Source organism: Labrus mixtus, chromosome 7 (assembly GCF_963584025.1).
Source record: "Labrus mixtus chromosome 7, fLabMix1.1, whole genome shotgun sequence".
Lineage (NCBI taxonomy): Eukaryota > Metazoa > Chordata > Actinopteri > Labriformes > Labridae > Labrus > Labrus mixtus.
In genome coordinates, this window is record NC_083618.1 from 20,346,043 (window position 1) to 20,366,352 (window position 20,310).

The following is a 20,310-nucleotide window of genomic DNA, read 5'->3' on the forward strand; positions in this document are numbered from 1 at the left end:
TAGTTATGATATCCTGACTGATTAAAATCTCTTCTGATACAGAACCTGCTCGTTTCTCAGGTGGCACTGAGTCAACAGCGCTGGTGAAGCTGGTCTGACTTCAGTGGATGCCTCGAGCAGGGAGTACACAATTACCATCCATGACAACATTACTTCCTTAGAAATTTCACGCTACCCTCGTCCTCACAGGTCTAATTTGCCATCACTCTGCAACAACCTTGGTCTAATTGCATTTACCTGTCGAAGCAAATCCCATTTGGGAAATTCAACACGCAGTCTGAATTAATCATCTTCTCTGCATTATGGCTTAAGACTAATGGCTCCTGTGTTTTTCACCATCCAGAATGTTGAGGTTAATAAATACTTAAAGAAGCTTGAAAGACATGTATGTTAATTTGACTGGTCATACAAAATAACAGTAATAGTAATAGCAACACATTTCATCTGGTGAGGAGTTGAAAAAAGGTGTAACTGTCTCACAGTCCCTCTTGTCCCAGATCAAGATGCATTAATGTGGCAGCAGCTCTTTAAATCCCCATTAGGTCTATAAACTATTCCAACCAACCGCTGAAACAAAAAAGCTTGGAGTTTGAATCTTCCATTTCAAAATAATTTTCCTTTAAGCAGCTAGACAAACCATTGTTACAGATTTAATTTAGATTTTTTTAAGGCTGCATTTTGAGTTTTAAATGTAAATTTAAATGTAAATGTATGGAGGGCAAGGAGGCTGCAAAATTTGTAATTAAGGCTGATTTGCTTTAATATTCTGTAAAAAGGACGAGCAGCTAAATAAGCTTGAATTAAAAAACAGCCCCATCATAATTATATTTCTGACATTTTCAGACACATCTGCTCATCCTTTTTTTTTTTTTTTTCACACTAGGAAGTGACATCACATGTTGACAGCGTGGTTCAGGCACGCCTCCCTGGAAACAGGGAGAGGGGAGAGGGCATGAGATAAACGGTGGTAGATTCAGAGGCAGACGTTGGATTGGCATGGCTGTGTGCAGCTCAGCTCTACTATCTGCATCCACGAGGCTGCTGTCTGGACATTCGGATTCTCTCTGCAGAGCAACACAGCCTTGATACGGAGCCAGAGTGAGCCGTGCTGTGTTTTCACAGCATGTTGCAGGGAACTGGGAGATAGAGAGGCAATAATAAGGGGGGACAACCTTACCACACACTTGAGCGATGTTCCGTGAGCTTCTCTCTCTCTCGCTTCAGACCGGCACAGAGACCTCGGACTAATGGAGGGATGCAATGATGTTATTCTTTGCTTGTCATGCTTGAATCACAGCTTCATATTTCCTTTTGTGTCAGAGACCTTATTGTCTTTGTCTGTCACTGCTGCCGGATCAACTGTGGGGTAGCGTGGCGGACAGAGCCCCCTCCTCAACCCCCCTCTCCCTTGTCTGTGCCCCTGGCTTATTATCAATCCCAGCACGCTCGTGTCTATTTACCTCCTTTAAGCTACCCTCCCTTCTCTGTAAGTCTTTCTTGCTCTCCTGCTCCTTGCCGTTTACTATCTCCCTCTCTTTGCTCCTTCAAAGCGTGCAGTCTGCGGTTCTATCCCAGCAGCTTGCTATATGATCTCCTGGAAACCAGTTTTGGCTGCTGCTCTGCCGTCTCACAATTCCTCAGCCCTTCCAGATTTCTATCTCTACAACGGCGAGATGTTCCTTCAAGAAGATTGAGCCCCATCCACCCTTGTTCACTTCCCCCTTTCCCTCCCCTTTCCTGATCTCCTGCCCTCTGACCCTCACCCTCTTGTTCTCTACACCCACCAACCCCTTTCCTACTCACCCTTACCCCGAGCCTCTTTCCCCCATAATTCATTCCACCCCCTTGACCATGTTGCCATGTGCCTGCTGGCTCCAACTTATCCTCATCTTGCTGTCCTCTGTCTTATTGACCCGGGGGGAAAACTGCCCAGCAACTTGCCTGTGCCCAGATCCTCACACCGTGGACTGCAGCGGCCGTGGGCTGACCCGTTTACCCGATGAGATCCCTTTGGATGTGCGCAGGCTGTTGCTTGCCGACAACTGGATACCCCGCATCCCCTCGGACTTCTTGGTTCTGTACAGTGACTTGGTCTACCTTGACCTCCGGAACAACTCCCTCTCGCACATAGAACAAGGGACCCTCAGCACCTCTTCAAGGCTTGTGTTCCTTGATTTGGGGAGCAACAATCTGACTGAAATCCCTAAGGGGACATTTGGGGAGTCCCGGAGCCTGATCAAACTGCGGCTGGGTAACAACCCGTATCTGAGCATGGTGAGTGAGGAGGCTTTCGTTGGCCTCACCTCTCTAAGAGAACTGGAACTGGAGCGTAATGCACTGTCTACCCTAAAGGTGGGGGCACTAAGTCAGTTGCCCTCCTTACGGGTGGTGAGGCTGGAGGGTAACCCTTGGGTGTGCAACTGCAACTTTGCCAGCCTGTTCGAATGGCTGATGGAGAACAGTCACAAGCTTCCAAACGGTAAGCAGCAGCATCAGAAGCTTTTGCTTTCAATGTGCTTAACCCAAATAAAGCATATCGGAGCACAACATACAACAGTATTATGACAAACCCATTACCATAACACTGCTCTGGTCTATTTATGTTTCCCTGTAGGAGGGGAAACCCCCCTCCCTCCCTCTTGTTCTAATTTAGTCTCTTTCTTCCTCCACTCCAACAGCATGTAAGGTTTGAGAATATGAGTGTGTAATACAGGACAATAGCACTTCTTTGGATGTGTTATAAACAAGATTTTTTTGTTTTCTAATCTAAAATTAGACCCCAGTTAAATAGGCAGTTATGTTCAAATGTGGATAAAGAAACTGAACAACTGATAATAAGAATTTGAGCTTGCAGTTTCTATGGTTCCACGTTTCACTGTGCATACAAGCTGAGGATTGACCTCTATCCTGCGTGGTCGTCAAATCGATCAATTTGCAGGTTCTATTTATGGTGTTTATTCGTATAAATCTTGTTTTTTTTTGTGAACACTGTAAATCAAAAAATGCCGTAATTGATTTTTTTCAAATGAAATTTAACCCCTACCAAAATAATTTTTTTTTTTATTGCCCTATACATGTGAATATTAAGCGCCTTACTATGGATCCATCTTCCAATGTGATTCAGCCTGAAGTGTTCAGTTAGATAACAACTGGGCCAAAGTTTTGGTGTGCTTGAGTTTGCAAGGCAATGTGAATGCGTGCTTGCATATCAGAGCAAAGAAAAAGGGGAGCATCAAGTCCCTTTTAGAAGTATTTTGCTGTGAGTAAGATCTCGTAACTTGGAGCTGATTTGTCTCAGCATCTACAGATGCTGGACTCTCAGGGTGTTGCTAGAGATATTATGTTCAGATAAAACACAAACCATCCCAAATGATCAAAACTCTGTTAATATTGTTTACTTAATGTCGACAGTATATTTTATCCAAAACACGTGTCAGACGACATTTACTCCTTGAGAAATCATCTTTGTTTTGTTTTTCTTTGGCGGAAAGTAGAAATATTGTAACTGAAGGTCAGCCGTATATATGGTATATTACTGCTAATGTCCTTACAAAGGACACAGACAGCAGTTATCTCATAAGTGCAAGCCAGCACGTGGGAGCTGCAGAGGCAAAAAATAAACAGATCTGACAGTTCAGCCACACATGACTAGTAGCTCGTGCTGAAATCATATTTGGATCAAAGTTAGATTTGACACGTTACAAGATGTTGTCTTACACTTATAAAATAATATGACTGCCTCTTGCAGTGTTGTCAAGTATATGGCCATGGGTTTCCAGGTGCATTTTTAAAACATATTTCAGCTTTTACACAGAGTACATGTTCAGGTGCAGGGTGTTATGTATAACAGTGCACAGATAAGGAGTGGGAGCATTTATTTCTATCACACATTCCAAGGTTGTTTGAGGTGTGAAATGTCAACCTGTATAAACAAAAGAACAGTTGTTTTCCTTTTTTTATATAGCTGTGGCACAAATCTTCTGACTCAAGACAGGATTTTTAAAGAAAGTGAGAAAGGCTTACATACAGTAGCATCAGATAGGAAACACACAAGGCAGGCGTACACCATACAACATGAGTAAACCATGGTATGTCCTTTTTTTAATTCAAAATCTTTCCTAACAGAAAGTTTTCTTTTGGTGAATGAGAATGAAAATGTATTTGTAATTCTGGCAGGCAAAAATCTCTAGCTCAGCTCCCCGAAGAAACAGGCTGGCTGTTGCAAACTGCTGACACTTCACAAAAGCAAACTTCTAACAAACATTTAGGCCATGGTGTCCTGGGCTATTGAAAATGCTTTCACTTTCTCCTCCATACTTTATGCATTTGCCCCAAAAAACAGACAAGTTTGGGCCGGTGAGGTTGCACAATTGATAAACTGGCAACAATACCTTATTCCCCCTAGTAAGGGGCTGCAAATGCATTCATCACTGGTTCTAAGTGTTGTCAAACGCAAGCCATAATGAATTGCATTAGCAGTGCCGGCCAGGCAGACATCAACAACAAAGAAGATGCCCAAGTCCCGGCCAAGCTGCTGGCATGGCTGCCAACTGGCCCCAGTATATACATGGCTCAAATTGAGTTAGTAATGCGTATCTCACCTCATATTCAGCTCTTACATCTCCATCAGTGAGTGTTTGTTTTATAACCCCAGAGACCAGTCCACCAGCTTGGACTAAACACACACACACACACACACACAATGGTGACAGGAATAAACTTTGTATTTTTTATCATGCTGGAGGATTGCGTGACAAAAAACATTACAGCTTTAGGAATAACAATCATTTTAGCTCATGCCTTCTTAGGCAATGTAAATTAATTTTGTGACAGGTCAGAGAGGACAAAATTGTTACACTGATCTGAAATTATCCTCTAAAACTAGTTTTCCTCTTCCTTAAGGTATAATTATAAACTTTACTAAATGCAGGACAGTCCACTGCTAAAAACTAGCAACTCCTAATGTCAAAAGGTTATTATGCAGTTATGCTTTTAATTTTTTGCAAACCTAAAACTGAGTTTATTATCTGTTGATGTTTCTCTACCGATGGCTTGTACTGAATACTGCAGAAAAAATGTTAAGTGGTGTACAGACCACTATCGAACAATAGCAGCAGGCAGGATTATAGTGAGCTGGATTTATGAGCACAGACAGTTCACACATGCAGGCATCATACTGCCAGACCTAATTAACATAATGACTGAGCTCTCGATCAGGAAAACTGCTATGACCTATTCCCTGGAACGCTGTTTTGAAAAGTGGTTACACAATAACAGATGGATTCTCATTAGTCAATGAAGTTGACTTGATTAGCTTTCCAATGTGTATCAGCTTGAACTACCTCCATCATTGTGGTTCTTGAAAGAGAAAATCCATTAGAGAGACGGAAATTACTTTTTAATTTGTACATCTGTTTGCTTGTTTCATACCCACGGTTGTTGGGTGTTCATTGATGTTAAGTCATATAACAAATATCAGAAGTTACTTTTCATGCATGTGGGCCCTCATAAAACTAAGATTTCTGCTAATATTCAAAACACAAAAAGGTACAAGCTCCTTCAAAAATAATTCCTTTTATTCCAATTGACAGCATATTTGTTCCATTGCTAATTATGCATGCAGGCTAATTGTACAATTACTATAATGGAACTTAAATGATAGAGGTTTTATACAGCATTGTTAAATTAACATTTTAAAGTAAGGAAATAATGTTATTTATTGTGTGAAATGCACAGTATGAGAATTCCGATGCCAGGGAGCTCTAAATCAAAACAATGAGAAGAGTGACGTTGAGGCTGGCGGGGAATCATGGGAGTGACATTCTCTGCTACTCCACCCCCCACCCCATTGAAAACAAACTCTGAGTTGACTTTAGTCAATACTAACGGATGAAACAGACCTGGGGAAGAGAATTTATTACTACATTAGTTAATGTAGCCGAGAATAAGTTACATTACGTTTTTATTGCAGCAGCACTTACCACAGTAGCTGCTCCCGCTTCCTTACGTAGCGGTCTTTGACAACAGTCCTGTGTTTCCACTGCAACCATAAACATGTTGTGTCTGCCATGGTGGCTGCTGTACCAAGACACGGCCAGTTACAACTAGAAAATTAAGGAAATGTTTGGCTTTGATAACAGTTGGAAATATTCAAGGAACAAACAAATATATAGGTGTAGTTCATTTTTCAATTCATTTTGAAATTTTTGGGGAATTTTCTTGAGACATTGTATCTTTTTACAATACAAATATTTAATGTCACCCTTACATGCCAGTGGTGTTAGCATGCTCATTTGAGCTGTGGCTATGTGGCTGTGTCAGTCATCTTTCAACTGGAAGGTTTCTGGTTCAATCCCAGTCCCTGAAGTGTAATTGGGTTAGACATTGAACACTAATTGCTCTTGATGGAATGGCCAGAAGTGTGTGAATGTGTATGAATAGGATCCTTATAAGTATTGGCAATTTATATAGCATCCTCCGCCATCAGTGTGTCGATGTGTGTTTGAATGGGTGAGTGCAACGTGCTGTAAAACACTTTGAGTGTCCAGAAGACTAGAAACATGCTCTATAAGTAGAGTTCATTTACCACCTTTTCGCTGCCATCAGATGGCCCACATTCATTATAATATTCTGCTATACATAGAACATTGCAATTGAAAGGTTTTTTAGAAAGGCTAGTAACTTGTACCAACTGTAGTATACCAGGACAAAGTACAAGTGTTGGTGAAGAAGCCTGTCGATTCTTTCAATATTAAGCACATATCATTACAGGCCTTAAGTCAGGGTTATTGGTTTGATAGAAGAAAATGCATCAGTAACGGGTAGAACATTTTTAACTAATTTAAAAAAGTAAAAAAAAAAATTGAGATAAGTGAACTGCTATTTTAGAATTCATCCTGAGATATCTATGGTTCCCAGTGAGATGGCCTGCATAATGTAGCAGCTGCAGAGCCCATGCTGTAAACCCAATTCCCATTCCATTTTGCACATCTTGATTTCCCCTGTGATTTCAACTTCACAAAGCAGCACACGCTTCTGTTTGCATAACTTTGATTACTGCAGGTCAGCATGACGAATGGGTGGAAGTCAGTGCATTGTCTCGTCTACACATCATCGAGTGTTAACAAACAGACATACAGTACAGCTAAATTGTGTCCATCCTGTTTTTTTTGGGTGCATTTTTGTAGGTTTTTTAGCCACCAATCTGCTTCATAAATGTTTTAACGGAAGGATGAGTGTAAACATGATCCACTGCTGTCTCCAGTGCTCTTGGGTTAAGGATGAACAAAGGCCATGTATAATTCAGAGTGACACAGTTCTGCGGCACATTGGCCAGGGTAATTGGAGCCAGAGCTGCCTACAGGGCAGAGCAGGCCAACTCCCATGAGAGACTGAGGCTGAAGCCTATCGAGACTGTGCTATCAACACTAGACATGCCCTGAACAGTTTCACTACAAAGTGGCAGTTCAGGTGACGGGGTCAAAGTCTGAATTTTCCTTCATAGTGTATAGAGTTTCTTCCTAGGGAGTTCGTATCACACCACAAACCAAACGCTGAGAAGGTGAAGCCACTGACCAGCACAACAAACCACACAAATAACATATTCTCACTTCCAACACGTCAAATAGGGCGGCTTGTTCCATTGTCCTGAGGTTCCAAATATTACCTTCAAGGTACCACTTTAATGTCAGGAACATGCAGGGATCCATGGCCAAGTAAGTTATAATTAACAAGGAATATTCAGTTAGACTTTTAAAATAAAGCCGCATGAATCTCTGAATACACAAATGAAGGAGTCTGGATTTTCTGCATGGAAGGTGTTTTTTGTTAGTAGCACCAGGCTGTATTGACCAATTACATATCACGCTTTATGCTTTAGTGCATGCTATGTCGACAGCAAGGCAGGTGTAACACAATTTGCACTAATGCCATACCTACATCCATTTGCATCTGCAGTGCAATTGCTCCATGGGAAAGGAAGTCTTGGCTGGAAGTCATTTAATGCTAACTGCTCGCTGCATTGGAATTAGCAAGAGATTAGCATCTATTGATGCAATGGTAGCTGATGGGTTCTGAGACTGAGCTAGCAATAGTGAATAATCCTCATTGGATCAGATTTCTGTATGAAACGTTTGCAGTTTTGTTGGATTAAGGCACCAAAACATATTATGGTTAGACAAAAAAACTAAGCCGTTTTGGTTTAAACAAGTAGTAACATATACATATAATACAGCTAAATTTGTCAGTCATTTTTTTACTGCATGGTATAGGACGTAAGCAGTATCCAGCCCCATGTTTTTACTGACCCATCTATCACCACCAACCTCTGCCCTAAGCAGTTATAGACACTTGACTTTAACATCCCATCAAAGAGAAAATTAAAGACGTCCTCCTTAAATTATAGACAGGCACCTAAAATCTGGGCGATTGACCAAGCTGCCATATTCTACAGTCATCTTGGGAGTGAGGACAGGGTGCATATGCACATTATGCCATACCGCCCCATATTACACTGACTTCTCGCTGCTATCTTTTACTACTCAACGGGTTTGTGATGAGAAAATATCTAATTCATTAACTCAGGCTGACAGCTTCTTTTATCCTGGCCTAATTTAATGTTTATTTAAAGTAAGGATGTGAGCGAGAGTGAGTGCTGGCAAGGGAGAGCAGAGTGTGAAAAAGTGGACTTGAATTACGCAGTGTGATGGCATCAGCTGCTGCATGTACAGGAGCAGAGAGGGATAATCTGCCAGTATCAGAAATAAAAGGTGAAAAGCCAAAAGCTTCATTTCACTGGCGGTGTGCAGCACTGTGCATGATGGGTGCTTTCCTCTCTGCCTCTGCAGTGTGAAGCATGAATTGCTAAGATCAGCATTTTTAGTCGTTTCTTCATAATGAAATGTGACAGTAGACAAACAGCTTTATACTGTAGTTAAAAGGGGAAAAGACGTGTACTAGTCCTCCCTTTCTAACTAGCATCTCTTATATTTGGGAATCAGCACATTCCCATGTGTGAATACATGCTTTAGTAATGAGATTTGAATATGCCTTTGGTACAGTGATGTCAGCGAGTTTCCACGCAGAAGGAATCCCCTGCTGAATGATTCACTCTCGCCTCCCTGTCACATGAATGCTTGTCATTTTGTGCATTCATACGCATTCTCCTCTCTATTCCTCTCCAACTCACACTCCCTTCCCTCTTCTTGTATGAGTCTCAAATCTTTTTTTCTTTCTGGTTTCCTGGGATCATTATGGAATAATTCCCCCATCTCTTTTAATTATGTCTGCTTTATACTATCAATATCCAATGAGTACTGGACTTGACTAGAACATTCCTTTCATTAAATAATGTAGGAAGGAGACAGTTTTGTGAGTCATCTCAACTGGATTGCCTATAGCAGCATCTAGATCCAAGGTGTTGGGGAACAAGTGGAGACTTTTTAAGGGATAATGTAAAGTGTGCTTGTAGGAACTCTTCAATAACAACCCACTTACTATACACACTTGTTAACAAGCGACAACCTCCTGTCTTGAAAAATGAAGCCAATAAATCCTGCAGTTCATAGAGTGTCCACTTGAGGCTGTCTCCAGGAACACCAGAAGTCACATACACATGACTGGCAAGAAAGCCGTTTTTACATAATAAATTAACATGTTTACAGCCTGGTACAAAAAAACAAATAGGTCTGATTAGTTATTGTCACAATCAGCTCCGTCATGCGAAACGTGTTATCCATAGTTTGTTACTCTTGACAACGGTGATCAATTTATGGAGCATAGCAGACCATTGCTATACATAACTGGCCAATCAGTATCAAGTATTTAACACAGCGGTGTATTAAAGCATGATTAAGAACTCTTGCAGGAGTCTGCAAATGTAAGGTCGAGGTGATTGTGCCTTTGTTATTGCCGCAGACATCAATCTGGACGGACAGTATGGTGTTGAAAAATGGAGGGGAAACAAGCCTCTAATACCAGTCCATCACAGTGAGGTAGATCAATCACGGCTTGGACAGCAGATAACCCATCCTCTCGTCTGGCTGTAATCGTAAATGCAATCCATCAGCTACTCACACCAGGAATGTAACATACCACTGCCTCCTTAGTTTAATGCCATGATTTGTGTTATTGATGGTACCTTGCATCTAAACCACTTTTGTGAGATCATAGTGGCATTTAGGTCGTTTATGAACTCTGAAATTTGCTGTTATCAGCTTTCCTTTTGCAGAGTTGATAGAGTTGACTCTCAATAAGTCTGTCCAGAAACTTGCTGAGCACCACATAAAGCCCTTTTTTAAAAATGTATTCTTCTAGTTTTCTTAGCTAATCTGTTGTTTTGTGTTTTCTGGTTTGACTGTTCAGGCTTTATATAAAGGATTTCTCACACTAAGTAGGTTTTGGCAGCTAGGCTCACAGAAAACCGACAAGCAAATGCTCAACCTTTATTTGACCCTTGGATATAAACCTTGCATGTCTACTCACAAACTGTAGAATGCGGAATAAAAATAGGTTCCATCCATAATTGCCAAATAACACACACATTTTTTAATTAATCTGTTTAAACTCTCAAGCTTGTGGTTAACCAGCAGGAGATGTCAATATAAGTCATTGTAGAGCATCAACTAAAGGCTGATTGGAGCTGGCGTATGAATCTACTTAAATCTACCTTTTGGTCAGCCAATCATTTTGTTTCTCTAGGCCATTATTTTATACTGAGTTCAAATTGTGGGTCTTAATTTTGTGTATATTGTGTAACTCAAGTGCTTAACACTGATCAATCAGGAGACCAAAGAAATTGAATCAAAGATAAAAATGTATTTTACAAAGATGACATATGTGGTGGGATATTGAAATATTGTCAGAGAGTCTTTGGTGATTGAACTGTACGTGGAGAAAGGGTGATCAAAGGATGTCTGCAGCATCTATCAATCTGTGGAGTCCAGATACTGGTGGTGGAGGTGTTGGCTGATGACGTCGTCTGAGGCTGATGGGGTGAAGAAGCAGATGAAACTGCAAAGACGGTTGACGTGAAGTTGGCTGATGATGTGTGCTGAATGATAACGTTTCCTCAGTCTGTCAGTACCTGTTTTGTTTTCGACTTATTTCTTACCTTAGTTCTTGGATTGTGAGGCAGTCATGTTGTTGCTTTTTGATTTATTTTTATGTAAAGCAATTTGTGGTGTATGAAAAGTGCTATACAAATAAAGATTGATTGAGTTTGAAGCATTATAGTTTCTGTTATTAATTAGCATTTTAGGCTTTTCAGTAAAGTAACACTGCATTCAAACATTCATTGTTGACAAAATGACGAATCCCCTCTTTATTTGGATATGGGAAGATTCACACATTTTTCTCTGATATTGGAGAAGTCCGCTGGCATTGTAGTTGCACATGATAAATGGAAAGTGCGCCCGAAACTGCTACAATAATGGGATTTTTATTGCCTTAATTTTGCTACCATTTTGTTGACATTCTGGTAGTTTTTTTTACTAAGTAGGAATAGAAGTGTCAAAAACTGTGTATCTGGCATAAGCTTTCTCAAATCTTTTAAGTTGTAGTTGGTGAGATGTGACATAAAGCAGCTCACATGAAAAAAAAAAAAAAAAACGAGGCAGAACTTGTACATCAGACCTGCGTCTGCACTGCCTCATCTCTAAACCGAGGTCACAAAACACGTATACCCTCTGACACTAAGATTACACATTTTTTCACAGCAATGCTTGACAGATTGATAAAACTATTATATTGCTTGTTTTGGCAAAATGCCCCGGCTCAGCTTCAGTTATTCCCCCTTTTCATAGAATAAAAAAAGTCTGTTCTCTGTCGTGGGATTTTAGTTCTTCACAGCAACAACGCAGCTCAGTGAGAATCCCTTTTGACAAATCCTGTGTATGTTTATTTAGGTTAAATATGGAATGTAATAAAAGACAAATACATGAACGAATACAGTATTCACATACCTCTCAGACAACCAAAAGTGTAGGCTTTGCAAAACTCTTTGATCACAAATGTTATAATCCTGTAACTCTTGTTGACACCATCATTTAAATCATATTAACAATAAAGTAAAGTATAATACAGGCAAGACCAGAAAGAACCTTCTTAAAGTCAAAGACCCGGTTTCTATGTGCACTAAATAAGAACCATTTATCTCCTGCACAAACCGATAGGAAAGCAGGTCCATTATACTGGAAGGTGCTTGGGTGGATTAGGGCAGAACAAACACCTAGCTAGAGTGTCGCCCACCTGGGGGAGGGGTTACTGCCTTTTGTGATGTCATGAAGGGAAAATCTCCAAACGGCCTTTTTGAGCACACGTTTTCTGAAACGTGAAGCAGGCAAAAGCCGGAGAGGATGGACTTTTCCCATCATTGCGCAAGGCTTGTTGACAAATATTAGTGTTAGAAAACCATCGCAAAGTGTATTTAGCATGATATGTGACCTTCAACACAGCGTTCTTTTCTATACATCTATACTCCGCATTTGTGAGTGAATGTTGTTAGCTTGAAGTTGCTTTACTTCCATCTAAATGTTAACCTTAATAATACATAATAGCATCATAGTTTGACAACAATCCACTATGTATTACTGTGATAGAGTAAACACACCTTGGTTTTTAAGTAAAAAGTGAACTTCTCTAAATGCCCTGCTGAGCCAAATTGTAATTGGGAATATACGATACTCTATTAATATACGATTCAAAACAAATTATTTTCATCACATAATTCCCAGATGAATGTAACTATCTTTAACTGTATTCTGCTCATGATTTAAGGCTGAGCAGATCAAAACAGCCTCTTCAGTAGACTTGCATGTTTCTTAGACAGTTTGCAGCAGGCTGTGAACGTGTCTTTAAATCGTTTAATTCTCACAACATATGTTAGACATGTGGTAAATCATGCCAGGAATCAGCGTGCTCGTCTTTGGATGCACCAGGACTGTGTGTGTATGTTGGCTCCTTATCAGCTGGGAGCTTCATTCTTGGTGCTGGATTTTCTTCTGACTCAGTGGATGTGATCCCATCCAAGTGTGTTAGATTTAGACTTGTGCTGTTGTTGTTGTTGTGGAATCTGGCTTTTTATCCTGTGTATTTTCCTGACAGAAACAAAACCAGCACATTTTGAAAACAACTTGTATTTGTTTAAAACAAAGAGACAACCTTTGCTGTGAAAATGAAGCAAATGTGGAAGTGCAAAAGACTGCACCATAGAGTATACATACATTTGCATAAATGACTGACAGGTGGGTTGATTGCAGCTGTTTTCCAGGAGGCTTTATGCCCACCTTGACTCTACTTCTTTGTCTGTTGATTGGTTGACCAAAAATTAGCGGGAGACAACATTTCCTACATGTCGTCCCCACAACCACCGCCGCCCTCATTCATGTACGGCCTGCTCCGACTTCAGCGGCAAGGAAGTGTGGACAAGGGAGAAATACTTCCTGCATATTATCCTGTCTCCCCATATCCCATTTTCTTAACAATGAGTAAGGTATTTTACCTGCTCTTTTGTAAAGTGCCTCGAGATAAAACTTGTTATGAATTGGCGCTACACAAATAACGATTGATTGACATGGCTTTACCATCATCTGGCTTCTTAATGCACCTTCAGAAATTGATGGGTAAAGTCGCTGAGACATTGTCCATGTGTTATTGCCTGTGGTTTAAACCGTTACATACTATAAATAGGTATGAATTATACTCCCAAACTAAATAAACATAGCAGCACCTAAAATGACATTTGCAGGTAGCAACAAGTAATTTAAAAGAGTATGAATGGTTATTTTAAATATTCATTGTTTTGTTTTTTCTACCTCGCCTGCAAAAAAAGACGAGCAAATGATATATTTTTTCCTGATACAAGCTTTTGCATGTGGAGCCAAAGCTTGAACAGCTGACTTCTCTGTGCCAACCCCCTCCATCATCACTGTGAAACTATTAAAAACACATTAACGTGCCCCATTGTTGCACTGGGACACATTTCATTTTCATCTGAAAATAGAGTCCAAAAAAAAAAAGCTCCATTAACTGCTGTTGAGTCATGCTTTTCTAAAAGCATATTAAAAGCTCAGATATTTTGGGGGAATTAATTTGGCCTTGAATAATGAATATTTATATTTGTGTTAATTAAAGATGAAATCATTGCAAAAAAAAGTGTGTAGATGACTTGGGAACTGAGCACTGATTATTTCAGTGCACAGCGGCTCCAAATGCTCAGCACCATCTGCCACCGTTTGTAGTTGTGCTTACTTTATGTTAGCTTGTAATCGACTTCTTTTAATTAATCTTTCACTACTTATGACTGTAAGCTCAATGAGAGGAAATGGTGACAATGATCTTGCCACATGTACTGCTTTTGTTGGAGGTTTTGTGGTGGAAATTAAAGTCTTGCCGACATTTTCAGAGTAACACAAACAAGTCAAAAGGTAGTGGATGCCCAAAGATGAACGGCAATAGATGGATGCACAACAATAAAAAAAGACAAATGCTTACCAAGATGTTTTTCCATTACAAGTACTCAGTTTCAAAGCTTTTGGGTCACCATGGCATTTATAAAAGATGTCTATCAACAATAGGTCAGACTCTTTTAAAACATCGGTTTGACATGTTAACAGCGACATAAGTGTGCAAAAACAAACTGCGAGGTAATGACTGCCTTTTAAAAGTGGCAAAGACATGTGCGTGTTTTTCTGTAGAACCTGCATCATTTAATAGTATGCTTCTGAATTGCAAAGTGCCTACACAATCTGACATCAGACAGTCCCTTCTATCCGTTTGTATACTGTTAGGACCTACTGTTCAGTCGGCGGATATTTGTTTCTACTTCTTCTGATTCATTCAGGGTGGGAGTGGCGTCATTAGCCCGCCTCACGCACAAAACCCAGGAAGTTAGCATCCATCCTGAAATGTTCAGTCTACTGAGGTGGACCCAAAAAATGCCCACTGAATGACCACGAGGGTTCAGTCTACTGAAAATTCTCCACTTGGTTGAACTGTGGCTATTCGGAAAGGGCCAGAGATTGCTCTTTTGTGACATAATATATCAGTATAAGGTCTTTTACCTGCTCTTTTGTGACATAATATAACAGTATAAGGACTTTTACCTGCTCTTTTGTGAAAGTGTCTAGAGATGACATTTGTCTTAAATTGGCTCTTTGCAAATAGAGATGGTGTAAAGCTGCTCTATTGCGATTGTCACAAGCAACATCATTATGTGAAGACCCCGCAGCTGTCACTCAAAATGCAAATTACCCAGGCCCACACAGTCTAGAGATATGGTCTCCAAAGCAATATTAACCAGGATTTGATGGTTTCATTCAGTTTTTTGTGAATACCAAATGACACTCTCAACTTTAATATTCCAAAGTCATTTCCAGAGGCTTTAATGTATAATAAAAATAAGTTTGATGAGTGAACGTAATGATAGGGAATCATGTGAGAAGCTTTTGGATCTGTATTTAAAAAGAACTCATGCTGAAAATAATGCTGACTGTCCAGCCGAGTGTGTTTGGATTTGCATGTGCAGTATCTGTGGAAAGTAGCCACCCACATTGCAAGGCTCCATCTCTACCCACCTATAAGCTAACATCCACAGCAGTATGTCTACTTTGTCATCCAACACATTGATAATATGAAGCTATTTGCTGCCTTTATGGAAAACGGTTAGGACATGTCAATAATAAGATTTGTATAATGCATGGGCATCAAATTAAAGTCATGGTTGATAAAGTGGTCCAGTTAAAATAGTGGTTATAAACAAGCCGTATATGTGGTATCAGAGGATTGATGTCATCTGTAATCAGGACTGTAAAAGAAGACTTACTGGAGGACATGTACCCGCCGTGAAATACACAGGCGCTGTCCTGTTTCACTGAAACAATGTCTGAATAATAAACTATGTGAAAGTGACCGAGACAGACACAGCAAGCAGCACAAGCTGATTTATTCTACTTTCATCTTGAGATGAGTTTGGTCAAGGTGCCCCTGTCTCACACGATGCCCCTTACCAATACATCAGTCAATTTTTTCAGACGTAACCAGGAGTCATATCTAATGAGGACAAGTATTCTTAGAGGTTTACGATGTCCTGCTGGCAGCTCCAATCAAAATGATTCAGACATGTTTTATCCCTTAAACCTTGAACACAACATGCTCACAGATGTGTCTGGTTTCCAGGCACAGGAAGGCGACATACAGCACTCAGTCATTACAGAAACATAGGACAAAAGTAGGTCCTTTTTAAAAAGCACAAAAGACTAATAACTGTATTATTTACCGGACAGCAGATAGAAGATATAACAGATTATAGTATCACTGTGTTTCACTGTTTCTCTCTATTTTGATTTTCTTCCCACAGTGAAGATGCAGTCATGCTGTGGGTGGGTGTACTGTATACACAGTGCAACTTCAGCTCATAAGTGAAGACTTCTGATTGACCTCAGAGTTATTAAATCCGCTCTCACTCTGCAGTACTTTGTTGAATTCAGATCTTTTACAACACAGCACACTATCTGAATGGTATATGTGCAAACACAAATACAAGACAGTATAAATTAAATGTGGTGGGTTTTACTCTTTGTCGTGTAAAAGGAGCTGTAACATTTCTCCAGATTGTCCCAAGAAGATCCCAGAGACATTGACAAAGAAAAACTAACCAGAGTGCAAAAATATTCAGTGTGTAAAACAAATGTTAGACATGCTTCCTGGGATAAACACAAGCATTTCCCTCTAGGAAAAGTTGTCCTATGATAGACATTAAAATTTTTTTTAATATGTCATAAAAACATATTTATAACTTGCTCGCAGAAATGTTTATCCTGCACCTGAAAACTAAAGGTCTTTCTCCATCTAAATGAACATCTTTTCAAATGCACATTTCCATGTTTATACACATATACAACTTTCTCTTATTTTTTAAGATCTTTGAACAGTATAGGCATCTTTGAGCTATGAGCTAATAGCACAACATGCAGCAATACATATTTAAATCAACGGGAAGTCAGTGAAAGTCGAAACGTTTTCTTTTGCTTGTACATGCTGCTTTGTAGAGGTGGGGAAAAATCGAGATTCTTATAGATTCATAACTTCCAAATAAATGTTTTGTTGGCTAATCAGTCACTCCTTGCTAAGGCTAGCTCTTTAACTCAGTAGAATGCCAAATAGAGTAGCATGAAATTCTGCCAGTCTCACAGATGACTGGAGTAGATCCTGAAGTACTCATTCAAAAATAGACTTTGAATCATGAATCCAGAATTTTTTGGAATCAAAAGTAGATTCTCAATCGAATCGTGACCCCAATAAATGAATAATGTTTAGACACCCAAAGATTCCCAGCCCTACTGCTTTGTATTGAGGCCGTTATTCTGTCTGCAAAACCGGATGTATTTCTGGCGCTGCTATGTGAATACATGTATCTAAAAGCACATAAAAACTAACATGATTTACTCACTGTGACCTTGGTCGAGTAAGTCTGTCTAATCTTATTTCCAATTTCGATGCAGGCGTGGAAGGCATGGAGTGCTCCCTCCCCATGGACGGCAGACGAGTATCCCTGACCCAGCTCTCTAAGGACAGCTTCCGCGAGTGCCAGGCCACCCTGACTCTAACGGACCTGCTCATCATCATTTTCTCTGGCATCTCAGTGTCTGTGGTGGCCATCATGACCAGCTTCTTCCTGGCGTCAACTGTGCATTGCTTCCAGCGCTGGAGTAAAGGCACCAAGGGGGATGAGGAGGAGAGTGAGGAGTGAGAGAGGGGATTTTTTTTTTTTTAAGGGCCAGCATGGTCCTGGTACTTCAAACAATGAGAGGACACCGCAGACAGTGTGTGATAGGTGCTGCTTCCTCCCTGGTGAATATCCAGTACGGTTCAATGGTAGGATCTTGCCCTGGTACGGGTGCAGCTGCTGTATTGGCACGAGGACATGTGAAATATGGTAACCAAGGACATTCCCAAGGAATGAGCCAAAGTCCCATTCAAAAATAGTGAGCGTCCTACACATGAAAAATTATATTATAGAGATCCAGTTACTGGCTGTTAGAGCCTTGTGTCATTTTTATGGCGGCAAGTTCTTGGCTCGATGTCTTAGGCCTACACAAATATAGTTAGACTAACAATCAAAATATATTCAAATAAAACGATTTTTAGAAAAGTCTTTGTCTTAGACAAGCTGTTAAACATGTAATCACTTAGACGATGGAGTCTGAAATCATGTTTGGTGACAAATGTTTGGATGAGTTTCACAGTGCAGATTGATAAATCTCATCAAAAAATGATATCACATCGACCAATGACCTCAGTATGTAACTGCCTAGAACATGACAATGCTGGCATATCCTGCCATCTACAGTGTCTTTCATGGTCAGCATCTCTCACCAACATTCAGAAGTAGTGCACATGCTCCAGAAAAAGGCAAAATACTGTTGTTGCTTCTGCATGTAAAATTAGACAGCGGCAGAGGTTTTAGGTGTAACCAGAAGGAGTTGGACGATGGCTAAGATGGTAGGTAGCTAACAAACTGTAGGCAGGAAGTTCCCAGCCGGTCTACACAATCTCACAGCAGTATATTCATTATATAATCATACATTTATGTACAAAAGAAAACAATGTACAGGTAATTGAACATTATGAATCAAAAATGATGTACTGTTTGTTTCTTAGATTGAGAACTGTGAACTGTATAGAAAGATATCCAAAAACAGTATAATCTTGGAAATTACGGCAAATATGGTATTAACATAGAGTAGAACTATTGTGTCAAATAATGCACTTTATACGGTGAAGCTGATTATGGCATCCCCTAATTACACTATGTAGACTGGTTTTGTCTTCATCTGCCAAAGATTAGGGTTTAGGAGTGATTGCATAGACGGACTAATGTGGATTTTAGTGATGTAGGGATCGCTCTGAAATAGGAGGCAGCACTATAGCCAAATTAGGGTCCTGTTACACACATTTTACTGAGTAAAAGAATGAAGGTCTCCAAAGATAAGCTTTTTTCCTCCAGGTCTGTCTGCAACTGAACTAGTGCTCTCACTTTGTTTGTACGTGGCACTGCTATTTTAGCTCACAGATCCCTTCAGAACAATTAGATATTTACTGTGACGGGCAGGCTGTTTTTTCTCTAGAGGATTAAATAGAAGTAGGCATATCATTTTCATTTACTAAAAGTCTCCAAGGGTCTTGTAGTAAAGCTGTTGACATCAAAAGTCTTGCTCTATCAAAAGCTTCTGCAAAGAATGACAGCACAGTACAAGGGAAGGAAAACATTGACCTGAGTGTACACGCACTTCTCTTTGTTATTTGCATCATGTATGTTTAAATCCGCCACCATTGGGATTTGGACAAATCCAATCTGAGCTCACTTAGCTAAGGTATGTGGCATCGCTTTTCTTGTAAGGCATAAATAATTCATCAAAAATTGAGATGTGAAGCAGAAAGAATTTCAAGCTTCTTAATGCAAACATGCTGCGGATAGAAAAAGAGCCATGAGCGTATAGAGAGTCATCTTTTCTGTATGCTTCACAAAAGATAAAAGAGAATTCCTAATGCCGTTGTCCCTTCAGAACAAGTCATTACCCTGAATGTGCATCGTCTGTGGAGCACATTTTGCAAAAAAAAAAAACAGATAAATATATGTGGCCTTATTTATCGTTTGTTATTTTTCAGTCAGTCAGTAAAAGCACAAAAACAAAACGGAAAGTTAAAGCGACTCTTGTACACACTAATCTTACAAGGTTATGTCTCACCATGTGTTGGTGCGAGACTGTCACATTAATAATTTCTGTAATGCCACATGTTTTGTCAATGATGCCACATCTTTATTAACATTGTATGACTTATACTGTGTGCATGTAATGTATTTAGGAACATTTAAATCACATGCCCATCGGAAAAAAAACATTTTCTTATTAAGTCAATTGATTCTTCGCTAAACCCCTCCGTTGGACACCGGTGTCCAATCAAAGGTCCAGCAGCCCTGTAAAAGTATTAGCAGTGGTATACTTGGTATACTCTTAATTTGTCCCAAAAAATATTTACATGATTGACAAGTGAGTGCGATGTAACGCTTCGTCAAGAGGCTTAAAACCTGCCTCAGCTCCAGCTCTCAGCCTGTCGTTAGGTTGTCTGAAAGTTAGGCTGAGACAGGATTTCCAACATGGCGGCTGCTGCCGATGAGCCTCCAGAGCCCTCTGCAGTAACAGATGGCTGACGTCACTCAGTGTCCATTAATATTTACAGTCCATGGTTTTATCCAGTTGTTAACATGAAAGGATCAGGTTCAAATGTTTCAGGCAACAAAGATGAATATTG

The 20,310-nt window shown here is 40.0% G+C and overlaps 2 protein-coding genes across 3 annotated transcripts in view; one reads left to right on the plus strand and one right to left on the minus strand.

Annotated features, from left to right (window-relative positions):
* Positions 1–20,310, minus strand: part of ece1 (endothelin converting enzyme 1) — a 516,542-nt gene that overhangs the window by 395,335 nt on the left and 100,897 nt on the right. The window lies entirely within an intron of this gene.
* Positions 804–20,244, plus strand: lrrc38b (leucine rich repeat containing 38b). Its single transcript, XM_061041153.1, has 2 exons — positions 804–2,479; positions 17,499–20,244. The coding sequence occupies exons 1-2, from the start codon at positions 1,852–1,854 to the stop codon at positions 17,744–17,746; spliced, it is 876 nt and encodes a 291-aa protein (XP_060897136.1). The 5' UTR covers positions 804–1,851; the 3' UTR covers positions 17,747–20,244.

Coding starts and splice junctions, on each gene's coding strand:
- lrrc38b (XM_061041153.1), top strand. CDS start 1,852: ATGTTGCCATGTGCCTGCTGGCTCCAACTTATCCTCATCTTGCTGTCC. Junction 2,480..17,498: donor CAGTCACAAGCTTCCAAACG/GTAAGCAGCAGC, acceptor ATTTCGATGCAG/GCGTGGAAGGCATGGAGTGC.